The sequence below is a fragment of the Eucalyptus grandis genome, chromosome 5 (assembly GCF_016545825.1).
Source record: "Eucalyptus grandis isolate ANBG69807.140 chromosome 5, ASM1654582v1, whole genome shotgun sequence".
Lineage (NCBI taxonomy): Eukaryota > Viridiplantae > Streptophyta > Magnoliopsida > Myrtales > Myrtaceae > Eucalyptus > Eucalyptus grandis.
Genome location: NC_052616.1, coordinates 39355665 through 39366097, shown reverse-complemented (window position 1 = coordinate 39366097; position 10433 = coordinate 39355665). Strand labels below are relative to the sequence as shown.

General features: G+C 38.2%; 1 protein-coding gene across 2 annotated transcripts; it reads left to right on the top strand.

The window, feature by feature from the left end:
* The first annotated feature begins 1827 nt into the window (after nucleotides 1-1827).
* Nucleotides 1828-10193, top strand: LOC104445073 (integrin-linked protein kinase 1). 2 transcript variants are annotated; one of them, XM_010058877.3, is made up of 12 exons: nucleotides 1828-2690; nucleotides 3836-3910; nucleotides 4014-4109; nucleotides 5666-5751; nucleotides 5855-5975; nucleotides 6886-6965; nucleotides 7405-7464; nucleotides 7609-7715; nucleotides 7813-7898; nucleotides 9006-9127; nucleotides 9232-9343; nucleotides 9787-10193. In XM_010058877.3, the coding sequence occupies exons 1-12, from the start codon at nucleotides 2364-2366 to the stop codon at nucleotides 9886-9888; spliced, it is 1374 nt and encodes a 457-aa protein (XP_010057179.2). In that variant the 5' UTR covers nucleotides 1828-2363; the 3' UTR covers nucleotides 9889-10193. The 2 variants fall into 2 exon arrangements, with proteins under 2 accessions (XP_010057179.2, XP_010057182.2); XM_010058880.3 differs by having other exon boundaries at nucleotides 1845-2690; nucleotides 9793-10193.
* Nucleotides 10194-10433: the final 240 nt, after the last annotated feature.

The following is a 10433-nucleotide window of genomic DNA, read 5'->3' as shown; positions in this document are numbered from 1 at the left end:
TTAATTTATGAGTTTTTTTTTTTTTTTTTTTTGGTCGAATTAATTTATGAGTTGAGATCCAACTTTCCCGACAAGGATGCGCGGGGTTCTGCGATTATAGCGAAGAGTCAAGGAGGTTGCCACGTCACACGCTCCTTTTCTTATTTTATTACCTTATTTTTTTTGCTTATTTTAATTATGGTACTTTCTGACTTTATTATATTGATCTTTATTCCACGGTTTGATTTTCTTTTCGAGTTTTTACTAAAAGCGTGAAAGAAAAGAAGTCCTATTTATAGGGCACATGGGTCTGCCGCGTGATTTTTTTTTTTAAAATTCATTTCTTTATCCAGATAAGAAATTCTTTATTTTGTCGTACTATACAATTCAATTTGGACACTAACGTGTATCGAGACGTCGTTATAAAGTGGTCTAGTGGATCACATGATTAGAGTCGTTAAATGAGAACGAGGGTTTCCATTTTTCATTTCATTGACCGATTCATTAAATTTGACGTGACGCAAAAATGGAAAAGATCCTCAAATTGCTCATTCTTGCAGAAATTTTCGACGTATCAAAGTCAAGACCGTGTGCATCCATTTGATTACCTAGATATTCATATCTGATTTTCAACTCCACGTCATTAATCATAAGATAAATACAATACAGTCGTCCTTATTCTAGTTGTCCATGGCAAGATAATGAAAGCTTTTATGGGTCGTAGATTTCCTGCTATAAAAAGAAGAAATGTCCCCTTCAGCATTTTGCTAGATGGTAGGTTTTTTTTTTTTTTTTTTTTTTTGAATTTCTGTTTTCATTGAGTTGAATGAGAAACATACTGTTGGACGGCATAATTTCTTTTTTGAAGTCTTTCTTTTGAAATTTCTTTTTTTTTTTGAGTTGAACGAGTAGCATTTTTTGGATGACAGTAAACATGGAATCAATGTTTGATTCGAATTCCCACATAAATTTATATAAATATGATATCTTTTTGTGTCATATCTTACGCCATTTGATCGGCAAATTTCGGGAACATTGAAATTTAGGATGACTAGTTCCCGATTCTACCCGGTCCAATTTTTGTCTTGTTCAAAAAGATCAACTTTTACACTAAGATCTTATTGTTGCACCATGTTACTATAAAAACATACATCAATCAAATGGATAGTGTCATTTCCTCAAGTTGAAAATCATAATTCAATTCTCAATATATGCGATTTTTTTTTAATAGGTTTATACATACATATATATCACAAATAAAATCCTTCTACCATATTTGGGACATTTCTTACCATGGAAATGAAGCATAATCTAGTGGGACCACTACACATTTACTAGGTGTTATGTGTACCTTACGTGTGAAGCATTTTTAAATCGTTGCACATTGGGACATTGATCATCGGCCGGCCTTAGAAATCCGAAATGGACCAATTCTCCCTAAAATCAGATCTAACTAATCGGTTGCCGAGTAGAGCTAGATCCACTTCTCTCCCCAAAAAGGCGTTTTTTGGTAATCTATCTATTCAATTTATTTGACTTTTGACAAGCATCGCTGTCGACCCAACAAAAAACGTCGTCGTCGTCGTCGTCGTCACGCGCCACGGCTCGAGTCGCGACCGTTTCCAAGAACACGGAAAGCAAAGCCGCCCTCCGTTCCCATCAGGCGCCGTCAACCCGAAACGCCGTTACGAAAAAAACAAAAATAAAAGAAAAACAAAAAAGAACATAAAAATTAAAGCATCCAGCGAAGCTGAGTAGACCAACTACCAAAGCCGCCAGCCCGTGCCGAGTCGCCCGGAACCATCCCCCACGCGCCCACGTCGCGCGTGGGGTCCACTCGTCCTCGTCCTCGCGCGTTCAAACTTCTCGTCAAATTTTCTCTGGCTGCTGCCTGCCTGGAGCTTCCTCCCTAGCTTGCCTCCGAAGTTTCTCCTCCGCGTCCACACCATTCCCTCCCTCCCTCCCTCCTTCCTTCCTCCCTTCCTTCCTTCACACTTTCCCTCCATCTCTTCCGCCCCGTCTCCCACGCCTTTCGTCAACGCTCACCTCTCCCCTCTTTCTTTCCCTATATAAAACCATGGCCTGAGCAGCAGCAGCAGCAACTCCTCCGTTTTCAGGGCATTCCCAGAACTTAACTCTGTTCTCGCCATCTCTAGCTCCTGTCCACGCACGACCCACGATTCCCCTCCCTTCCTTGTGCTCTGTCGGCGTGCTTAGTGGGTGAAATTCCCCGGCTTGTGGGTTGTTCTTGCGTTTTGGCTCGGGTTTGAATCGAATTCCGGGGGAAGGGATCCGGATACCGGCGCGTGGAGCTTTTGGGTCTCGTCAAGTTGGGTTTTTGGGAGAAAGTTTGTTCCGGCAGCGTGGATTTAGTGCCGCATTCGATGGACGCGAAGGCTTCGGTGAGGTTTACCTTGGGGAAGCAGTCGTCCCTGGCGCCGGAGAGGCTGGAGGAGGAGTTGGAGGAGGAGTCGAGTGACGACGAGCTCGACGCGGGGATTCAACCTGGAGTGAGGCTGATGTACTTGGCGAATGAGGGGGACGTGGAGGGAATGAAGGATGTACTGGATACCGGGGTCGATGTCAATTTCAAGGACATCGATGACCGGACCGCCCTGCACATCGCCGCGTGCCAGGGTTACGCGGACGTCGTCGCTTTGTTGATCGAAAGGAAGGCCATTGTCGATTGCAAAGACCGATGGGGCAGCACTGTAAGATCAATGTCTCCGCGAATTTCCTGTTTCTGTGATGAATTCTTTCTGTGTTATGTTGTTTCAATGGATGAGCATGTTTCCTGTGTGAATATTCTGTGGGTTTGGGCGTGCTTGCTCGCCATTGGTGTCTATGACTGAGTGCCATCCCTTTTCTTCTTTTTTACTGTTTTGTCATTACTCAGGGAGTTCAAGCCATAACTTGTTTTTCATGTACTAAATTCATGTAAAAAGAGGATTGTGAATTTGGTGGCGAAGTACATGAAAGGAGGAACTCTTTTTGTTGCCCTTCAGGATGTACCTTCCTTCTTCATACTGCCTGTGAAGTATTCTATATCTACCCTTTTTCTATATTCTGCATTTACCCCGTCAAGTTCCTTCTTTTCTTCAGCGGCTCCATCTTTCCCAGTCCCTCGTGATCTGGTACTGTTCCTTGTTGTAAGGAACAATGCTTAGCAAGTGCTAGATCATTATTTATGCCTGAAGAGCGTGAGACCATTAGTTTGGTGCAGTATCTTAATCAATCAAACTTCTCGGATGTTACTTGGAAAATTTAGTGGCAGCCATAGCAATGTGTGAAATTCTCTTTCAAGAGAGTAATTTCTTCTCCTTTGTGAGCATAACCAAAACAACTTGGTCTCTTCACCGTAAGACATTCTATATAGTGACAGGATACAAATAGAATGGCCAAGAAAATTGCATTTCTTAGCATCAGATAGAAGTTCGTATTAACATCACTGCACAGTCAGTTGTATATTACGTGAGAAAAGATGCCCAAACAGAGCCTTAATATTCAGTCCAGTAAGAACCTGAAGCCTGCATATATAGGCTTGAATAAACTGTTTTATGGACAGTCTACTCCATCAACTGTAAAGATGGAGTAGAATCAGTAATCTCTCTCTCTCTCTAAGTGACATTTGTCTCTGTGAATATAATTTAGTCAGCTAGTCTCTAAACATAATTGAGACAATGGAGCTAGTACAACGGGCTACATATACTCTTGTTGTGCCCCATTGTCCATTAATTGCTTGTGATTTACTGTGTTTCAGCTGTTGCATAGTGCACATATGTTTATATTGTTATATCTTGATTTTCCTAGAGATTTATCCTTGACTGTAGTTCAGAACCTAATAATGTTCATACAGCCTCTTGCAGATGCTATATACTATAAAAAACATGATGTGATCAAACTTCTGGAGGAAAATGGTGCAAAACCTTTGGTATGTTTCCAGATTTGTTTTTTTTTCATGGACTGCTTTTGACTTCATTTAACTGACATGAGTCATTTTTAATATGTAACCCAATGCTAATATATGACTTAAGATGGCACCGATGCATGTCAAACATGCTCGAGAAGTTCCAGAATATGAGATCAACTCGAATGATCTGGATTTTACCAGCAGCAAGGACATAACAAAAGTAAGGAAATCTTTTTCTGATGGCTATTTATATTTTTCAAGTCCTTGGAAATTATGAGGTTTGTTAACTTCAGAAAAACATTAGAGCTCATCCCTTTCTGGGGGGAAAGAGAAAGTTTATTCATTTGCTTCTTCTTGCTTTGGGGAGAGATTAGCATTCACTTTAATTATGTTCTCACTGCCTTTACTATTATAAGTGTATTTTGGCACACAACATTCATTTATTGCAAGTCACACTAATTTACAGAGGCTGATATGTTAATAATTGAGCTCGCTTGACTTTGCTTCCTCTAATTTCTCTGTTACATCAACAAGCATGAGGGAACCGGGGTTTCATTTGCTTGATATGATTTTTTACTGCTCCTAGTAAGCAATATCAATCAAGTGAATCTAGAAGTGCAGTTTTTCTCCTTTTGAAAGCTTCTGGTTAGCTCATCTTTGCAATATTTTACGGAACTTAAAGAGTTTAGTGCTATTCTCAAAAGCTTATTGTGGAATGTTCTCAAAAACATGAGACTTCTGGGGAGATTTTGTTGTATGTAATTTGAGTTCTGAGTGTCCAATTCAAAGGTTAACCTAAAATTATCATGACCTTCGATTGGCTGAGTGCTCATTGTGAGGTGATTTCATAGTTACTTTTCTATTTACGGGGTGCAAAATTCAAATGGTAGGACATGCTCTGATACAGGACAAGCACTTTCTTAGTAAAATGAAGAAGTCAAGAAAATTCATGGCATTGCGGTTGTCTATGTTTGATATATTAATAGTAGAGGCAGCTGAATTGTAGTTAGCCTTTGTCTGGTTCTTGAACCCTCGACTGTTTTCGTGCACAATGTGGTGAGACTACAAGCAGCAGTTCAGAGTTAAATATCTCAAGCTGCAAACAGTGTATATGTTCTAAGTTGTCAACAGTTCTATGGTGTGGATACTGTTGATTGGAAAGAATTGCATAAAAGCAGATATGTGGGTAATAGGACAGGGAATGGTTTTGTTGCATGATTGCAGAGATTGTGAACAGAAAGGAATAGTTTTTCCACATTTGACCAGAGGATTGAGCTTCGGTTACTTTGGGTGTTATTATTTTCTGTGCAATATGCAATTCGGTGAGGTGCAGCTTACCTGTATTTAATGGAAAATGCTGGTTAAGTGGCAATTGGATGGAGTTTAGCTTATAGATGCAACCACTGTGATTGTTGGGAGATGAAGCAAGCCATTCTCTATGTGTTTGGGAATTAAGGAGATTTCGTCTCTCAATTGGAATTCTCATTATTGAGCATTCGCTAACTTGATGGTTTCCTTCATGAATTGAACCTTAGGCTTCCGAATTTAGTTCTTGTACTTTTGGTGCTCTAGTATCTAAAATTCAATGTTATCGATCTGTTAAGAAGGAGTAAAATCCTCCCCCCCTGCTCTTTCAATATCATTTGCTCTTAATAATTTACATGGTTGAATATTTGTTAAATAAATTCTTCTGAACTTTAGTGAAAAGCACACCATGCTATATGCCCTTTAATTTTCCAATCCTTCTCCATGAAGTAACCTCTGCATATTTTCCAGGGGACTTTCTGTCTGGCATCATGGCGTGGAACTGAAGTTGCCGTGAAGAAGTTTCGAGAGGAAGTGTTTGCAGATGAGGACAAAGTGTGAGTTGAGATTGTTGGCATGGTTTTTTGCACGAAATTGTTGTTGTCGTCGTCATCATCATCATCATTATGCTTTCCTTTTAAAAGAGTTGTTTTGCTGCAGGAGGGCTTTTAGGGATGAGCTTGCAATCCTTCAGAAGATTAGGCATCCAAATGTTGTCCAATTTCTTGGTGCTGTAACTCAAAGCAGCCCAATGATGATAGTGATGGAATATCTACCAAAGGTTTTAATTCCAGCTATAAAATTACCCATTTTTTGAAAACTTCAATGCTTTTGGATGTTTCATGCCCTTGTCAAAGAATTATCTGCTCACTGACTACTAATTAGAAATCTCTGCGTTTATACTTTCACACGGGGAGAAATATCATGTGATACGTCTTTACCAAAAAAATATCATGTGATACACCTTTACCAAAATCTGCGACTTTTATTGAGATATATGAAAATTACATCCCTAGTGCTTGCTAATATGTTTATATTGAGATATATGAATATCACATCCCTAGTGCTTGTTAATAGTCCAATTATGAGAACTTCTCTTTTTGATATTTTAATATTTGCATTCTTATTTTGACATGGTTCTTTTATAAGATGTTGAAACTTGAGTTTTGGAACTAGAGTGGCTGTGTCATGCAGTTGCATTTATATTTCTCCATTCTTCTTCTATAAATTCAAAGCAAAAGTAACAGATGAATTGAAATTTGGGAAGCATATCCTTTGCAGAGTTGAGCGTAATTGACATCTATAAGGCGTCTAAGTGGGGATATTCTTTTCTCTTGCTAACATGTAACTGTTGCATCCTTTGTTTGTGACTATTAGATTTTGTCACAATATGAAAAAGAAAACAATCTATGTTGGATGCTGAAATTTTGTATGCTCGATCTTTATGGAATTCTTGACATTGTTTTACTTTTGGATCTTCTAAAAATGAGAAGACAGCAACGCAAAAATATGTTGAAGTAGGAAAAGTACATCTGGCACTGTTTTCAGAATTGATAAGAATGAATGATCTGCATATTGAAAATCTAGTCCTCTGGCCAGGAGAACTTGCTATTAATTTATTATAACTTTCCTGGGTATTGCTGAAGAAGATAAAATCAACTTTTGATTCTTTAATTGCTAAACTGATGCAGGGAGATCTCCGTGAATACTTGACAAGCAGAAGAGCACTAAGGCCATCAAAAGCAATTAGGTTTGCTCTTGATATTGCAAGGTATGAATGTGATAGATGATTAATTTTCACTTACAGTTTGTGTGATTCTGTCCATTATCCTTCTGAAAACTGTTTATAAAGCTTGTAATAGAAGTACATCGGACAAATTTCTGTCTGTCAAAGACCATTCTTAGCTGAAATAATGCATATATTTCCTTGAGATAATCTTTGAACTATCTGGAAGTATATAGTTGGTATTTGCAAAATGTATGAATCAAAGGATTCAAACATTAAGATGTATCATTGTGACTGACATGTATTATCTGCTCTTTTGGAAAATGATGAGTGATGATATCTGGAACCACTACAGGTCCTAGAGTATTGTACTATAGTTAGCATTCTGATGCTGACATAGATAATGGCCTCTAATGAACCTTCTTCTTTGCACAGTATTTGAATTTATAGCAATCATTAACTATGTCTTTTGCAAAATTTGCAGGGGAATGAACTATTTACATGAAAACAAACCAGCAATAATCCATCGAGACCTTGAACCTTCGTGAGTTTTTCTTCACCTCGGTGCATAAAATAGACATTAGTGTGTAATATAGTGTTAATTCTTAAGTTGTAGTCATATCAAGTCAATATTCCTTAAATTCTGATATTCAGAGCTTTATCTGTTGCTTTCCATATGAGAGAACAGGAATATTCTGAGGGACGATGCTGGACATCTAAAAGTCGCAGATTTTGGAGTTAGCAAGCTGCTGACTGTCAAAGAAGACAGACCTTTAACATGTCAAGATACATCTTGTGAGTCTTCTTTATGAGCATGATAAATGAATTTCTGCTATGATTAGTATTTTAGTTAAATTGGAGATTCAATTTAAATATTGAAAGCAATTGTCAGGTCGCTATGTTGCACCAGAGGTTTTCAAAAGTGAACAGTATGATACCAAAGTGGATGTCTTCTCATTTGCTTTGATTCTGCAAGAGGTAAATATATTTTTCTTTAGTTGTGGTTTTAAGAGTCAAGAATTTTGGTTTCTCTTTATTCTGTTTCCTGGATAGTGTCTTGTAGTGAAGAGAGAAACATGCTTTATGTTCAGTGTATAAAAGAATCTCGTGGTTTTAAGTACCCTTTCTTTTTAATGTATAGCAGAAACTTGTGCTTTTGAATTGATAGTGGTCATGGAGGTAAAGAAGCCTGCTTGAATTCTCTATCACAAATTAATTAGTATGATTTGGTTTTAGCTAGTAGGGAGTTTCTCAGGATATAACATTGAGATAACACTATGAATTTATTAAAGAGCAACTGTAGAAACTGCAAATATGAATGCGATGATTCTTGGCTTAGGAAAACTTGTTTAGAGATCAAATCACTACTGGAGATAGATTTCAATGCTAAAAATATGTGATTAGGTTTAGAAAGTATCATTCTCCTGTAATCATAATAATGCTTATGAATAGTAGAACTTAGGCTACTGCATTCTCATATGCTTGGTGGCATTATACTTAGGGTGCTATATTTTTAAAGCTGTTATTCCCAAAGTAAAATGATAGAGCCATTTTACCTGAGAATAATGTGTGATAGCCTGTGAACAGTACAAATCATAAGAGGATAACAAGCAATTACACTAATTGTTTGTTATACCCTTACTTAAATGAGGATAGGTAATTTTTCCAATTCACTGTCCCATTTATCTGGTGTGGAGAAAGAGTAATTCCTCAATTGTGTTATTCATGCAACTGAAGACTTTTATAGGTCTACATAGTCCTACAAATTTAAACCAATGAGATGCAGCTTTAGGGTTTGTCTATTTTAAGAAGAGATTTGCATGTTTTCGACTTCTTTTACTCTAAGCAAGTGTTGCTACAAGATGTGAGTGGGAATTGAATGGCTATGCAGTGAATGCTCTTTCTTCAACTTTCTTGCTTTATCAATTCCTGAAAGTGAAATCTTCCCTTTGCAAATTCCCTTTTCCATTCAGTGACTTTTATGCACTATAGTTGTTTGAATGTACTTTAGAGGGGGCAGTCTTTAGCCATTCTGAGTCTTATTCTATCCCAGGCATGATAAGTCATACTTGTAATGTGCTGTAGATGATAGAGGGATGTCCACCATTTTCTGCAAAGAATGAAATGGAAGCTCTTGAAGCTTATGCTTCCAAAGATCGTCCATCATTTACAGCTCCCACAAAGCATTATCCCCATGGGCTTAAAGAGTGAGTGTCTCTCATTTTATTGCAAGTGTGTGGTGTTGCCTGTTTGAGTTGGTGTCCTCAGTCTTCTATGGGTTAACAATAGGAATTTTGGCCTTCTGTGGCAGGCTGATTGAGGAATGCTGGAATGAGAAGCCAGCCAAACGGCCATCGTTCAAGCAGATAATATCAAAGCTGGAGCATATTCAGCGCAATCAGGGCGTTAAAAGGCGATGGAAGGTCCCTGCCTCCTCTTCCTCCTCCTCCTCCTCCTCCTCTCTCTCTCTCTCTCTCTCTCACACACACACACACACACACACACACACACAGAGTTATTCATGCGAGTGCTGTTTGCTATTACTGTAGTAGGTATTGAAGAAATTACTTGTACATTCTACATCATATTTGTCCACAAAAAATAAGTTGTTGATGCATTTGATGTCTGAGGATAGTAATATCAAGGTGCCACCCTTTTTCATATTCAGGCCTCAGTAAAAAGTTTAGTGAACTTTTCCTTGATTTCTTAGGGAACTTTGTACTCTAGACTGTTAATTGTTTTCATTGGTAGTAGATTACTGCACTTTTATTTTATAGAGGCAGAAATATATATATCTTTTCTCTTTTCCCTTGAACACTAATTATCGCTATGGCCCAACTGATGGTGACTTATCATCCACGCCTAGGTTCAGCCCTTTTGCTTCCAGAACTTTGAGGAGATGTTGAGGAGAGAGCACTCCGATCTAACCAGCCGTGCCGATTCATCTCGTTCCGCAAACAGCATTTAGCGTCTCGTGTTTATCACCATAAATTTTCAATGTACGAAGCATATCTCCCACACCAGGAGCATTGTTGGTACATGCCCGTTAAAACATTGTACTCTTAAGAGTAGGTATTCAGCCCTTTGTATTTCATTTTCAAATTGAGCTTCTATATGTACAGAAAGGTAGATATTTGTTTTCATGAAGAAGAGGAAAAGGAAGGTGTTTGATTCTTCCCTTTTTTTCTGGATGTTTACCATTTGCATTTGCCAGAATCTGTGGATACTGAGAACAAGAGATGAGCAATAGAAATCTGTGTAGTTGGTTCTGAAGCTATTATCTTTCCCTTTCCCTTTTCCCCTTTTCCGTTCTAAGAAAAGGCAGGACCTCATCGTTTTATCGTAACCTGAGTCATCGTCTCGAGCATTCATTGGTTTAATAAATCCGAGAAAAGTTTATTGAAAGTTCTAAATCTGGAACATGAGATGCAATCTGATCATGAATATTTCATTTAGTACTATCAGGTGTTAAATTGTATAAGATTGTGAGCAAGTCTAATGGCCATCTATACT